This window comes from Bos grunniens, chromosome 21, assembly GCF_055505025.1.
Source record: "Bos grunniens cultivar Pamir isolate PY7600 chromosome 21, Bosgru_T2T1.0, whole genome shotgun sequence".
NCBI lineage: Eukaryota > Metazoa > Chordata > Mammalia > Artiodactyla > Bovidae > Bos > Bos grunniens.
The window spans coordinates 49,655,855-49,671,679 of NC_141185.1; the positions used below are offsets into that span (position 1 = coordinate 49,655,855).

The 15,825-nt window shown below is 35.1% G+C and overlaps 1 protein-coding gene across 9 annotated transcripts in view; it reads right to left on the minus strand.

Moving 5' to 3' along the window:
- FANCI (FA complementation group I) overlaps positions 1-15,825 on the minus strand; it is a 64,745-nt gene that overhangs the window by 19,894 nt on the left and 29,026 nt on the right. For all 9 annotated transcript variants that reach the window (XM_086364607.1, XM_086364606.1, XM_086364605.1 and 6 more), the window contains 5 exons: positions 10,281-10,411; positions 9,751-9,821; positions 8,845-8,959; positions 7,121-7,243; positions 3,331-3,399 (listed from right to left, as the gene is read on the minus strand). In XM_086364607.1, the coding sequence (XP_086220733.1) occupies positions 3,331-3,399; positions 7,121-7,243; positions 8,845-8,959; positions 9,751-9,821; positions 10,281-10,411 (509 nt within the window). The remainder of the gene's footprint in view (positions 1-3,330; positions 3,400-7,120; positions 7,244-8,844; positions 8,960-9,750; positions 9,822-10,280; positions 10,412-15,825) is intronic.

Consider the following 15,825-nt stretch of genomic DNA (forward strand, 5'->3'; position numbering starts at 1 on the left):
TGTATAGGCTATCAAGCACTTTCAGTACAGCTTGGTTAATAAGAATAGAGGCTCCAGAGTCAGACTGACTGAATCTAAAATCCCAGTACCACTACTTATTAATTCAAGAAAGGTAGATGTCTTGGTTCCTCATCTGTGAAATGAGGATATTATTAATATAAGCATAAACATTTGTATACGATTAAATGTGCTAACACATGTAAGGAGCTTCAAATACTATTTAGCACATAACAGAGCTCAAAAAAAGTTAGTTAACTCAGCCATAAAAAAGAATCAAATGATGCCATTTACAGCAAAATAGATGGACCTGGAGATGACCATACTAAGTGAAGTCAACTGAGAAAGACAAATACTATATGATATCACTTATATGTGGAATCTTTAAAATGATACAAATAAAACTTATTTACAAAATAGAAATAGATTCACAGACCCAGAAAACAAACTTATGGTTATCAAAAGGGAAAGGGGGTGGGGAAAGGATAAATTAGGACTTTTGGATTAGCAGAAACAAACTATTATATATAAAATAGATAAATAAGATCCCAGTGTATAGCACAGGGAATTATATTGAATATACTGTAATAACTCATAATGAAAAAGAATATATATGTAACTGAATAACTTTGCTGTATACCAGAAACAAATACACTGCAAATCAACTATACTTTCATAAAAAAAAATGTTAATTGCCATTTTCCTCTTTTTAACTTTTGGAGTCTATATAATTTTATTGGTCCACATACTAACCTGAGTTGGGAAGCACTGCTCTATGCTTTCAGTCATAACTTGCCATGTTAATGTGCAAATGTAGATGGACTGATCATTAGTTTGAAAGATAAAATATAACAAGATATAAATTTTATATAAGATCAGGTCCAAGGTCCACTGAAAAACTTTTGATAGTGTAAGACCTTCCAATCATTTCTCCACTTCCAAATGGAGCTTCTTTAGCAGAATTAGCACAAAGCAACGGCATAAAAAAGGAGGAAGAGCGAGAGGGGACGAGAAGTACCATTTATAGCAAAATGGTGGGCTAGGGTTTAGAGAAACCCTCGCAGTAAAGAATAAAAAACACTGCATTAAAATTTTTATATAGATACATTTATTAAATAGATAGCTAAGATAAAAGGAAAGTAAAAGAAATCATGAAATTAAAGACAGAGCCTAGGGTCCGCATGGGGTTGTATCAGAGATTATATCTAGATTGTATCAGAGATTGTATCTGAGATTGTATCAGAGACCTTCACAGAAAGCTGGAATTCTCAAAAGCAGATATCCTTAGTGGATGAACCTAAAAAATAAATCCACCACATGGAGGAAGATAGTGAGGGGATATGTACCTACCTACCTACCTCTGACTTCAGGTGAAGGGGGAAAAGTCTTCTCAGGGACTTTCTAACCATAAGTTAGTTAGCTGAGGCTAGAATTCACATGACTTCAAATATAGGGTTATTTTAGAGTTAAGACTGTCCAAATCATTAGACAATATAGCTGAAAGTTTAAAGAAAGTGTTTAACTTTGAAACAAGTAAGGGGGGAAATGGAATAAAGGAAATTTCAAATTTTACAAAAACCAGAAAAAGAGGGAACATCCCCAATCATTTTACTAAGCTCATACTAAACCAAAGAAATTCAGTATGAAAAATGAAAATTATAGGCCATTCCTTCTTGTACAGATGTATGTATGTCCTAAATGGAAATCAAACCCAGTAGTGTATAAAAAAGGTAATATAATCAATTTGAGTTTATTCTAGGAATGCAATGTTTTTTTAAAAGATCAAATAATATAATTCATCACGGTAACAGATTAAAGGAGAAAAATCATATGGTCATCTCAATAGATACAGAAAAACATCTGATAAAATTTAACATGCATTCAAGAGTAAAACAACAGAACTGAAATGGCAGAAGAAAGTAAACTTGAAGACAGATTATGAGAAAATATAAAATCTGAAGAAAACAGTGTAAAAATATTGAGGAAAAATGAACCAAGATCTGTGGAACAGTATCAGGCATTCCAATATACATACCACTGAAGCCCCAGAAGAAAAGGAGAGAAAGAGGGGATAGGAAAAAATAATCTGATGAAATAATGAATGGACATTTCTCAAATTTGGTGACAAGCATCAACTTAAAAGATTCAAATAGCTTAATCAACTCCAAATAGGAGAAACACATGCTTCAGCTCTTGAGCCAGATCTGAGTTCAAATTCTAGCTCCATCACTTATTAACTGTGAGACCTTGGGCAAATTAAATTACTTAACCTCTTGGAGCCTTAAAACATACATCTGTAAAATGGAACTAAGCAGTTATTTCACAGGGTTTTGTGAGGACTAAATGAGATCATCCACCATATACCATTCATAAATTGCTTGCCCCTCTGTAAGTGCTAAACATTAAGTACTGTTGTTATTACTATTAGTACATAATAGTCTCTTGAACTCTCTCAACATATATTAAAAAAAAATATATATATATATCATACAATGAAATATTATTTAGCCATAAAAAGGAATAAAGACTGATGCACCCTACAATATGGATGACCCCTGAAAACATCATGTTAAGTGAAAGAAGTCAGTCATAAAAGACCACACATTGTTTGACTCTATTATATGAAATGTCCAGAATAGGCAAATCTATAGAGAGAAAAATAAGACTGATGATTGCTTAGGGGTAGAAGGTTTGAGGAAGGATGGGAAAATTAAAGGGGGGGGTAGCTAAACGGTGTGGTTTTTTATGAGAAGATAAAACGTTCTCAATTGACTGGTGATGGTTGCACTTTGTGAATTCACTAATTCAAATAAATGCTTAATAATAAATGCTGAGAGTAAAAAGGTCTTATTCACATTAGAAACTCTTCAGCTAAATTCTTCTCATCTTGATGGTCCTTTGAAATATTTCATAATTTGCAGCTTTTTAAAAAAGCTGAGAAATATAGAAAATAACCTAAGAGACACTCATGAATATGTCACTCAGATTTGAGAAATGTCAATATTTTACTGTTTTCTCCAAATCACTCTTCTTTATCAGAAATAAACATAACAGATACTACTACTGATGGCCTTTGTATAAATGGTTCTACAAAATGCCCTTCTGACTTAGGATGTTAACTGAGAAGGTTAATTGTCAGACAATGGCAATATGGTAGACAGATAAACAGTGATTAAAATAAAACAACATGAAATAGCATCATGTACCCTAGGCATGTTTACAACGTACCAGTGGACTACTTAGGAATTATTTTATATTTTGAAAATTATTAAAAATGTCAATTACTTAATGCCTTGGTACCTGTTCCCTTATATCCATGAAAATATAATTTACCTGTGAGAGCAGAGTTTGCATGACTGAGTTAGCCAGCTGAGAATTCCTTCGAAGGACATCATAGAACCCCTAAAAGGAATCAGAGGACAAATAAGCTCTCTATCAGAGTCACTAGTGATTTGCACAATCTTAACTTTAAAATAACTTTGTGTTTCTTTACCTATTCTCAGCTCTCTGAAAAAAAGATGGAGGCCGTATATGCTAGAGGGAGAAACAATTCAGAAAGTTTAGGTTATTGGCCTACGCTAATGTGAGATCTCTGACAATGAGAACTGGATTATAAACTGACCATAATCCTCACAACTGTTAGACATCAGGTCTCGTCTGGCTTTGGGGTACTTTTCCCTTTCCCAGACCTCATTTTTTCCTCTTATCATACATTAGCAGCCTTCCTTTTTAGGGCACTCCCCTACTCTCCAGTGATTCAAAAGTGCCTCCTGGACCTAAGCACCCTAATGTGAATGACTATGACATTTCTTCCCATCCAAAATTTCCCAGTCTTAGTTTAAAACTGCTCAGATTAAAATCCTGGGGACGCTTTTCTTTTTGGAACCTGAGACAGAGGTTATACAGTCTACCAGTGAGAAACAGAAAATGAGAATTGACCACCCCCCCCCATTTTTTTTTTAAAAAACAAAGGATGATCAGCCCTAATAAGTATTAGGATATTTTATAAAAGTATAATGGTAATAAAAAGACAACTGTGTTCCTGGCACAAAAATTACAGAAAAATAAAGGCATAGCATACAAACAGAAAGACTCAGTACACATGAAAGAGGCAATATATTATACCTGAAAAAAGAAATGGCTAATCTCGGAGGAGTTGGGTCTTTATATATTAATATAAAAACTGCAGAAGAATTTAGTTAAACAAAAGCATTAAAAAAAATAAAAGAAAATGCTAGTAAATATTCACTGGAAGGATATGGACTCCACACAAAAGAGACAGTAGGTATCTCAAAGGTGAAGATTACAACCAAACTGTAAAATCTAAATTTCTAGCTCTAAAATGATTATCATTAAAAAAAAAAAAGCAAATGGCAATCTGGCCTGTACTTACAACAAGTATGACAAAAGGTATTTATGTTAATAATACGTAGAGTTTTTTACAAATCAAAAGTACTAACTTAAGTCTTTGATGAATAAATGAATACCAATATCCTAACAGATTTAGGACTACGAGACATTACAAAGTAATTTTTTAAATTGGGAGCTAAATAAGGGTTGAGGATTTCTTCTTTTTAATACAGATGACTGTGGAGAAGAGTTAACTTAGTAGTCTGAGACTGCTATCCTTGGTAAGGTCCGCTTCCATGGAAAGGTTAGCCCTTTGGCTGGTGGCTGTGAATCTGGCTGATCAACAGTTTCTTATACTGATATAAAACTCCCAAAACAATGAGAAGCTTACTGTGCCTAAACTGTATAAACAATATAGTTTATGTTCTTAAAGAGGAAATCTGGTTTCCTGAGGACTTTCCTCTATGAGCCTCTTGCTTGTGCTATTTTTTGCTTTGTATTCTTAACTATAATCTTAGCCATGAGAACAAATACATTCTGTTTTATGACTCCTAAAGAAATTTTTAAATAGAGGTGGCTTTGGGGACCCCCCCGCCAGTACAATTGTTCCAGCATTGTTTGTTGAAAAGACTATCCTCTTTCTATTGAATTACCTTGGGATCTTTGTCAAAACTCTACTGACCAACTTTATACTTTTCAATTGTGCTGTTCATCTTAGAGGTGCTTACATGCCATATAACTTGTAGAATCAACTTCTTAATTTCTACCAAAAAAGCCTGGGATTTCACTCAATTTACAGATCTTTCTGATACTTAAAAATATTGACAATATTGATTATTCTATTCTGTGAACACTGCGTATCTTTCCAATTACTTAACTCTTCTTTAATTTCTCTCAGTGATATTTTGAGGTCTTCAGTGTACATATCCTGCATATACTTTGTGGAACCTCTCCTTAAGTATTTTTCATCTACTATAAATACTACTTTCAATTTTGAACTGTTTGTTGCTAGTAAGCAGAACTATAAGTGACTATTACATGGTTACTGATCTTGTATTCTACAACCTTACTATATCATTTTTTGTAGACTCTTTGGTATGGTCTATGTACACTATGTGAATCAAGACAGCTTTACTTCATACTTTCAAATCTATAAGCCTTTATTTCTTTTTCTTGCCTTGCTGCATTGGATCAGACCTTCACTTCAATGTAGAACAGAAGTTTTGTGAACAAATATCCTGTTCCTGACCAGAGGAGAAACGCATTAAGTTCTCTCACTATTTAAATTAGATGTAGGATTCATAGACCCCTTTTATTAAATTGAGAAATTTCCCCTCTAATCCTCATTTGCAAAGAGTATCTGCGATTTTTCATCACAAATGTTAAAACAAAGGTATTCTTAATCATTAAAAAAAAAAATTCACTGCTTGACAGCATATGCTATAGACCTGAAAATGTTGTATCTTTAACCCGCCAATGTGGTCATTCACAGTGGTACATTACTGTCAAACAGTCAATGTGGTACAACAATATTCATAGTGAAAAACTGGAAGCCACAAAAATGCCCCCAAAATAAAAAAAAGTTAAATAAATTACTGTATACAAAAAGAGCACTTTTTAGCATTCAAAATTATGTGGCAAAGAACATTTAATAAAATAGGAAATGCTTACAGCATAATATTAAGAGATAAAAAGCTAGAGAAATCTATGATTCCAATTTTGTGTAAGTATGCATATGAGTGGTAGGACTAGTAATAATAAAAAAAAATTTTTTCTATACTTTCTATATTTTTTACAATAAACCTGAAAAATCCAATGTCAGGTGTGGTGCTTGGCAACTACAGTAGCTCAATAAATGCTATTTTAAAAATGCCAAATGAAAGTATAGCTGTGCTCTGAAATGACTTGCACTTAATCTACCTGCTAGATTACCTAATGTTCTCCATCCTATAAAATATGTGTGCTGAAGCACAAAGCATACTAAATGCTAGAAATTGTACTGCAGTCTCCCATGACTGCAGACTTTTGTTCCACTGGCTGAATTATATCCTAATTACAAGTCAGTAGTAATATTTGTTCCATTCATTTTTTGCTAATTGTACTGTCATTACGTAATCTACTCAAGACATTCTGTAAACTGTTGGAAACCAAGAGCAAAATGACAAGCTGTCTGGGGGAATTCCCTAGCAGTTCAGCGGTTAGAACTCTGCTCTTTCATTCCTGAGTGTGTGTGTTCAATCCCTGGTCAGGGAACTAAGATCCCACAAGGCATGCAAGCATGGCCAAAAAAACCCAAAACCCACTAAAAACACAAACAAAAAACCCCAAGAAGTTGTTTTTATGAAAACTAAGTTGAATATTTTGGAAATATTTAATAAAAGTAAATCTGTAAAACTGATTTCTGATGGATTGGGGGAGGGGTAAGACAATTCTAAAAACAGAAAAAACTAAACACATTTAGAAGATTTCTCTACTAAGACTAATCTGGAGTATTTTTCATACTCAAAAGCAAAAGAACTTTTCCTTAAAACAAAAGGCTGGTAAATTAACAGTACATTTAAATATTTCAAATGAAAACATTTAACATGTTTCAACTATTCTTTATGCTTCCTCACCTTCAATGAATTTTTGGCCAAGCATCAATAACTACTAGTCCTCACTGCACTAAATAAGAGCATATCTACTGTACTCTGGTAAGAAAAATTATTAAAATTAAAAGGATCAGTGGAGTTGGGGAGTGGAGTACTACATCTCTTTCACCCTATTGATTTACCTCATAAAGCATGAGTCGAACATCTGCCTGCTGACCTAAGCATCTCTTCAAACTATCCATGATCTCAAGGCAAAAGGTCTCATTGGCAACAGAATTGTAACGGCTATGGATATCCACATGGACCTGAAAGGAAGAGAGGTCAGTTCATGAAGATCTTACCTGAGTAAGTATTAATAGTTCCATTAAGGAGTAAAATGAGCTGGTATTTTTGGTTAAAGAACCTTACATTTAGCTTTCCCCATATGGCAAAACCCAGGGCTGAGGCAGACACTATAATCATTATCAAGCCATGATAAGTATCTTATTCTATTTTGGAATAAGAATTTTCAAGCACTTAAAAAAAATTAACTTACTCATTCCTTAAGATTTTCCTTGGCAATGTGGTACAATATTCCTAAGTCACCTACTTAGGAAGGCACACAGATTATTTCATGCCACTAGAATTTAGTAGTCATAATAAACTTAATTTTACTTAAAAGGCTGAGAATTGAGCTCTTCTGAGGGTTCCATGAACTCCTGAGAGGTTTAGAGGCAGGTAGTTTTGTTTAGATATGGACATGACAAAGAATAATACTGCCTGTTTGATTTACATAATAATTTCAGCAATTATAGACCAAGAACCCTAATCCTTATTTCAGGCATCTTAGTGAGGTAGTTAATACTGCTGCTGCTGCTGCTAAGTCACTTCAGTCGTGTCCGACTCTGTGTGACCCCATAGACGGCAGCCCACCAGCTCCCCCATCCCTGGGATTCTCCAGGCAAGAACACTGGAGTGGGTTGCCATTTCCTTCTGAGGTCAAATCCTAGTTCTACACTTTACTGGCTATATCACTTAGGGCAAATTATTAACCTCTCTCTGTCTCAGTTTTCTTATATTTAAAATAGGGATATTAGCCATTCATAAATGATATCCAGTGTTCCTAATATTTAATCTATGGCATAAGTTATAAACAAAAGTGGTGAGCTGTTGTAACAGCAATAAAGGATTCCTAAAGAAACTGCTATACAGATGTCTCTTATTTACAAATCATATTAGTACTGAATTTAAATGACAATTTTACTGCTGCAAAGCCTAGATTATCATATTATTGTAAAAAGCTTTGTTTTCTTAGATTACAGGTTTTATCAGGTGTGCAAATAAATAAACTATTAAAACTGAGGACAGTAACAGTATTTACCTAGAGAACTGCTGTGAAGGTTAAATGAGAAAATAAATGTAAAGCACTCAGAACAGTGTCTAGCACAGTGTTGTCCATTAGAAACACAATACAAATTACAAATGCAAGCTGTATATATAATATTAAGTTTTCTAATAGCCAAATCAAAAGAGTAAAAAGAAATTGGTGAAATTAATTTTAACATTTTACTTAGCCCAACACAGCCAAAATATTATCTCAACACATAATCAAAATAAAAAATTATGATATATTTTACACTTTTATCTCACACCAAGTCTTCAAAATCCAGTGTGTTGTTTTATATATACAGCACAACTCAATTTGAACTAGCCACATTTCAATCAACATACAGTTCAAGAGCCAACTTGAAGCTAGAGGCTACCATACAGCAAATTTGCCATCAGTAAGTGATGGCTGATATTATCATCATCAGATCCTCAGTTTCAGGATCATCTGTACAACCAGAACCCGAGTAAAAAAATCTTTACATCATCAACTACTGCATCAGTACACACATGATAAGCTGGTGTGAAAAAAAGTCCTTACCTGGCTAACACCAATAGACTGGCTGCACTGAGAAGACGACAAGCTGCCTAAAACTTTGAAGTTCTTCAATAGCAGTAAAAACCCAGCAACTGCAGATTTTCGGGCATCAAGCTGGCTAGCTCAGGAATAGACAGAGAAGAAGTTACCAAACAGTACTGATTTCACAGGAATAAGCTTTTGTGTCAGAAAAATCCAGTTAGTTTTATACAGAAAAAGAATGTGTATTAACAATGAAGAACAGAGCAAAATAAACATACTAAACAAGGCATAGCTGTTCACATCAATTAGGAAGGACAGGAATTCAGCTGAAGTTTTTATCTACTTAACCTCATGACACCATCTCTACTCTTCTCTATCCTGCTGACAAGCCTTTGTGGGCAGTGAGAACAAGAGTCCTGAGAGGCTGCACAATGAGTTGATAAGTCAAACATAAGTACTAAACAACAAAGGAAATTGTTGATTTTCTGAGTCTAAAGGAGACTTCCCTTCTACTTAGAGGAGTGCAGTGCTTGGCACCTTGTAAACCCTCCATCCAGAGAAACCATTCATCTCACTGAGACTACAACATACAATGCTGGCCTATCACACACGCTTCTGGGAAAGGACTAACAAAAACTGTCCGCTCTACAACATGGAGAAACAGCATTTGGCTGCTTACTAGTTGCTCCTCTGAATACCCATGAGTGTACTATAATATGGACAATGTGACAATAATTTGGTATTTTATCCTTAAAGTAGCAAATTCTTTCCACAGTACTCATCTCATAATCCCTTTAGGAGATGGTACTGTCATCTCGATCGTGCTTTAGAAATTTGCATGACTGCTGTACTAGAGGTGACTGCAGAGAGGACTTTAGGTAACATTAGAGAGCGTCATTTCCTAGGATCTCAGGGGATGCTACATACCTGGCAAACATGGCTTTCCGAAGGACAAGTATCAAGGAGTCTCTTATTGACATGCTGACTTTGAGAAGGGGCTGAAAGAGGAAGAATCAGTGTTAAAAACAGCAATTTGTTTATTAGCCTTAGCACATTTCTATTCAATACTGTCACCATTTGGCTTAAGAAAGCTTGGTTCCATTTTATAAACACGCTGCAATGTTTATTGCACTTAGTAATAAGAAGAGTTAATACTAATGCTAAATTGAAACTAGTTGTGAATACCTTTATATCTATTGTCTTCAATTAATAATTTCCTAAGAGCCTTTCAATTACTTCACTGACTTGAAACAGAATCAAAGGAGAGAGAATAGTACTATGAAGAGGGGATAAACTTGGAAAATAAACCCTAGCTCAGTGCTTCTGCTCTTTTAATAGAAGGTTCTGTCTTAGAATCAAGGGAAACAGGATTTCTTATACATACGTAATTATGAAGAAATACATCAGACTTCCACTGCAACCTTGTTCATGAGCTGCTTAGGAGTCAAAAGACTTACCTGCACTGCCTTCAGCAGTCCTTGTACGGTTTGAACGGGTAGAAAGGACAAATAGTCAAAAGTTTCTGTAACTTTAGATGAACAACTTTGAAGAACTAATGGTGAATACTTGATGATATCTGAAAGTAGGTCTGAAAAATGGAAGCTATGATCAGTTGCCTCAAATAACTAAAGAGGTTTTAAATAAAAGGAGCATAAATATAGAAAAAGAAATGATAAAAAAGTTTTCTGCTCCTTTCTCAAATAAGGCAAGTAATATACATTTCTGCTGATCCTATATACTGTAAGGTCAATGGTAACCAGATACTTTTAAAAAATTTTATGTCTAAAAGGAAGGAAGAAACTCATTATAGTGCCTGAACAACCAGCACACATTGTCTTCATATTTCCAAGCTGAAATAAATCAATAAATATTTATGAATTTTTATTATAAACAAGCATAATTATATGGTCCTACAAGGAATATACAGAAACACAAAACACGGTCTCTCTTCCTTCAAGAATGATAATTTAGATGAAAATCAAGAAAAAAAATTTTTTTTAATTTTATTTTTAATTGGATGATAATTACTTTACAATATTGTGCTGGTTTCTGCCATACATCAACATGAATCAGCCACAGGTATACTTATATTCCCTCCCTCTGAAACCTCCCTCCCATCTTCCAAGAAAAAAATATTTTAAAAGAATGAAAGAAGTAACAAAATCATATCAAGTATCTAATAATTCCAAACACTGTTCACTGTCTATGAAACAGTAGAGAATTTAAATAGGAGTGTAAAGAAAGTGATCATTATGGGATGGTATGCTTTAGGTGAGCAAAGAGGAAAAGGAAATTTAAGTTATATTCTAAAGAATGCACAAAGAAACAGGGAAAAGTCCAAGTAAAAGTACAGGAAGGTAAGTGTAAGACATATTCAAAGGATGGTGGGGAACTCTGTGGAGGTGGGGTGAAGGATTCAGAAAAGTAAATAATGGAAGTTAATGCTGGAAAGTGAGATTCAATCAAATTGTCAGGGACTTTTTTGTTTTTTTTTGGCCATGCCATGTGGCATCTAGGATCTTAAGTTTCGAAACCAGGGATGAACCCAGGCTCACATCAGTGAAAGCACCAAGTCCTAACCACCGGACAGCCAGGGTGCTCCATCAAGAACTTGAAGTAAGAGGATAAAGACCTGGTAATTTATGAAACAAGGTACTGGTGATTTCTGGGTGACAGACAGATGTTTTGGGAATACTGTTCTGGTAGCAATTTGCAGGGTGAATTGCTGCAGAGAGAAAAGAAAGCAGGGAAGCCAGTTAGGAAGCTGCTGCAGTAGCCTAAATGGAAGGTTATATAAAGTTGGGAATTAGACAAATTGATGTCTGTGTGTGGCAGGGAGGGTATAAAAAAGAAGATAAAAACCATGAGGGAAAGAATGAGAGAACTTAGGTACCAAATGTATTCCAGAAGACTAAAAGAAATTCTAGCCTCTGGGACTCAGACATCCATGTTTCAGCTAACAGAAATAGGGACAAAGAAAGAGGTTGTTCGAAGGAAACAGTATTACATTTGAAATAAAAGAAAAAAAAAAAAAGCTAAATGGAAACAGCTAGCAGGAATGAAGGCACTCAGGCACTGAACTAAGCAAATAGTCCTGACATAAAGATTTGGGAGCCATGCCCACAAAAGCTCCCCCCCACAAAAAAAAACCAAAACAAAACTGAAATCGTGAGAACAGAGGTGATGATATCTACAAGTAAGAGAATGTATAAAAAGAGGAAGAGACACTTTCCACCACGATGGAGTAACACTAACCAGTTATCTTCACTTTAAACACCTACAACAAAACAAGCCAAATTACATAAAACAACAATTTTCAAACACTAGATAATAAGCAGTACACAAAATGATCCCTGAGAGAGGGAAATACATGAGGAGAGGCTTATAATTGTCCCATGTTACTGCCTGGAGAGCTTCTAGACAGGAACACAGAGAAAAACTCAGAAGCCAGTGGTCTTCCTGAGTTAGAGACAGAGTTGAGAATTCAGGAAAGCCAAGGCAGCTAGCACTAGAAAGGAAAGGGCTGCAGTGAAAGCACCCTGGAGATGTGCAGGGGGCTCTCCTTGCATGTGAGCTGAGTGCTCCTCAGCATATGTATGTGAAAAAACAACCTGAGTGAAGCTAAAAGTTACTGGCAAGGAGTAGGCAAATCCATTCTCTGAGGTCATAAAGGGCAGGAAATAGTTCACATTCACAACACCCACACTGTACACACCTCATAATATACAAGGAACATTGCCTTAATTGCAGCATCAAGTTAGCCCTAGATTAAAAGCTGAATGGTCTTTCATTACACAACACAGAAATAATCATCAAAAGGATTAAATACTTTCCAAGAAACAAGTGAAAGTGAAGTCGCTCAGTTGTGTCTGACTCTTTGTGACCCCATGGACTATAGCCCACCAGGCTCCTCTATCTATGGAATTTTCTAGGCAAGAGTACTGGAGTGGTTTGCCATTTCCTTTTCCAGGGGATCTTTCCAACTCAGGGATCAAACCCAGGTCTCCCACATTGCGGGCAGACGCTTTACCATCTGAGTCACCAGGGAACTTAAAGCTCAAGAATATTTGAAGGAAAAAAAAATCCAGCAAATCAACAATGTGAAACTCATAAAGTCTGCCATCTGATCAAAACTTATTAATGATGCAAAAAGCAGGAAAACACAACTCATGATGAAGACGACATAAATCAACAAAAACATATCAGAAACAACACAATGATAGAATTAGTAGACCAAACCTAAATAACACACTTCTAAATAACCCATGCATTAAAGAACAAATCACAAGAGAAATGAAAAAGTATGTGGAACGGAATGAAAATAAAAAACAAAATTTATAGGATGCAGCTAAAGCAATGTTTAGATGGAAATTTACAGTGTAACGCCTGTATTGAAAAAAAAGAGAAAGACCTCAAATTAATGACACATGCATTTAACCAAAGGTAGCACAGACTAAACCCAAGGTAAGAAGTGGAAAGGACCCAAAAAAGCACACAAATCAATAAAAACTAAAAACAGAAAAACAACAGAGAAACTCAATGAAATGAAAAGCAGGGTCTTAGAAAAAAATCAATAAAATTGATAAACCTCTTGCTGCTGCTGCTAAGTCACTTCAGTCGTATCCAACTCTGTGCAACCCCATAGACGGCAGCCCACCAGGCTCCCCCGTCCCTGGGATTCTCCAGGCAAGAACACTGGAGTGGGGTGCCATTTCCTTCTCCAATGCAGCAAAGTGAAAAGTAAAAGTGAAGTCGCTCAGTCGTGTCCGACTCTTCGCGACCCCATGGACTGCAGCCTACCAGGCTCCTCCATCCATGGGCTTTTCCAGGCAAGAGTACTGGAGTGGGGTGCCATTGCCTTCTCCGAAACCTCTTGCTGGTAAACACAGTATTCCAATAATACTATATTTTATGGACTCTGAAATCTAAAATTTTCATGTATCAGAAATATTCTTCTATTGATTTTTTTCACCCACTTTAAAAAAGCAAAATGAACCCAATGCAAGCAAGAGGAAGGAAATAATAAAAAGCAAAATTTGGTGAAATTGAAAATAAAAAACCAATAGAGAAAATTCAAACTAAAATCCCATTCTTTGAAAGGCTGTAAGCTGACAAGTTTCTAAGCCAGATTGATAAAGAAAAAAAGACAAATCACTGATATCAAGAATGCCTGAGTTTGCAGATGACGTGATTTCTATGTAGAAAATCTTGAAGAATTGCTGAAAAGCTACTAGAACTAATAAATGGGTTTAGCATGGCTGCAGGGGATAAGGTCAGCATTAAAAAAGCAACTATTTCTACATGACAACAGTTAGCAATCTACAAATTGAAAAATTTTTAAATACTATTTACAACAGTGTCAAAAAAATGAAATAGGGATCAACTGACAAAAGATACAAGATACACACACTAAAAATATAGAACAGTGTTGAAAGAAATTGAAGACCTAAATAAATGGAGAGATATACTGTATTCATGAGTTAGACGACTCAATATGGTTAAGATGCCAATTCTCTTCCACATTAATCCATAGATTTGAGGCAATCTCCATCAAAACTTGAGCAGACTTTTTATAAAACTTGACAAACTGATTAGTAAATTTACTTGGAAATATAAAGGACCTAGAATAGCCAAAATTATTTTGAAAAAGAACAAAGTTAAAGGACTTACACTATTGATTCTAAGACTCAATATGAAGCTATAGCAATCAAGACATAACATAGCTCACTGGAATAGAAGATTCCTAAAATAGATCCACACATTATATAGTTAGTTGATTTCAATAAAGAAGCCATAGTAATTCAATGAAGGAAAGATAATCTTTTCAAAAAACTGTGCTGGAACAATTGGATAGCTATAAGCAAAAAAACAAACTGTTATATTATACCATACACAGAATTTAACAAAACTGGATCATATATTTAAGTACAACAGATGAAAATATAAAACTTCTAGTAGAAAATATAGGAGAAACCTTAGGGACCTTGGATTTGGCAAAAAAATTTTTTAAATACATGACACAAAAAGCAGCAACTATACAAAGAAATTGATGAACTGACAAAAATATTTGCTCTTCAAATGACATTGTTACAAAAATTAAAAGTCAAACCACAGACCAGGAGAAAATATTTGCAAAACCTGTATCTGACAAAGGATTTGGAAAAATTTCAAAATTATGCTGAAAAAACTAAACCAAAAGGAAAAAGAAAAAAAAAGGTACATATTGTAGGATTCCATTTACACAAAATATTTAAAATTTATAGTGACAGAAAGCAGACCAGACTAGATAGGTCAGGGAAGGAAAAGAGAGATGCAAGAATACATCAGAAAAAGGCACCAGGAAACATTTCTGGGTGATAGATAGGTTCATGGTCTTCCCCAGTGGCTCAGCAGGTGAAGAATCTGCTTGCAATGCAGGAGATAAGGGTTCAATACCCAGGTTGGGAAGATCCCCTAGAGGAGGGCATGGCAAACCACTCCAGTATTCTTGCCAGGGAAATCCCATGGACAGAGGACTCTGGCAGGCTATAGTCCAGGAGGTTGCAAAGGGTTGGACATGACTGAAAACTTAGCGCCCACACAGATATGTTCATCTTGACTGTGGTAATGGTCTCCATTTCACGGGTGTACACACACACCAAAAGTCAAACTGTTATACTGTAAATATGTGTACATTACTGTACCTCATTGTATTTCAGTAAAGCTGAATGTAAAGAAAGAAAAAGTAGAATGAAATGTCAAGTATAGAACTTTGGAGAACCTTGACATTTAAGGATAGAAGAAAGAAAACCAATCTCTAAGAAGAAAGAAAAACTGATCAAAGGCAGGATAAAAGATGCAAACTATTACAGTTATCAGAGAACTTCAGGAGAGTTATAAATAGTGTAGAATGAAAAGGAAATTAAGGAAGTTGATGATTAAGATGAGTGGATTTAGGCATTAGGAAATATGTACGAAAAAAACAAAAAATTCAGAGGTCACCAAAGAGACCAAAGAGGTCAC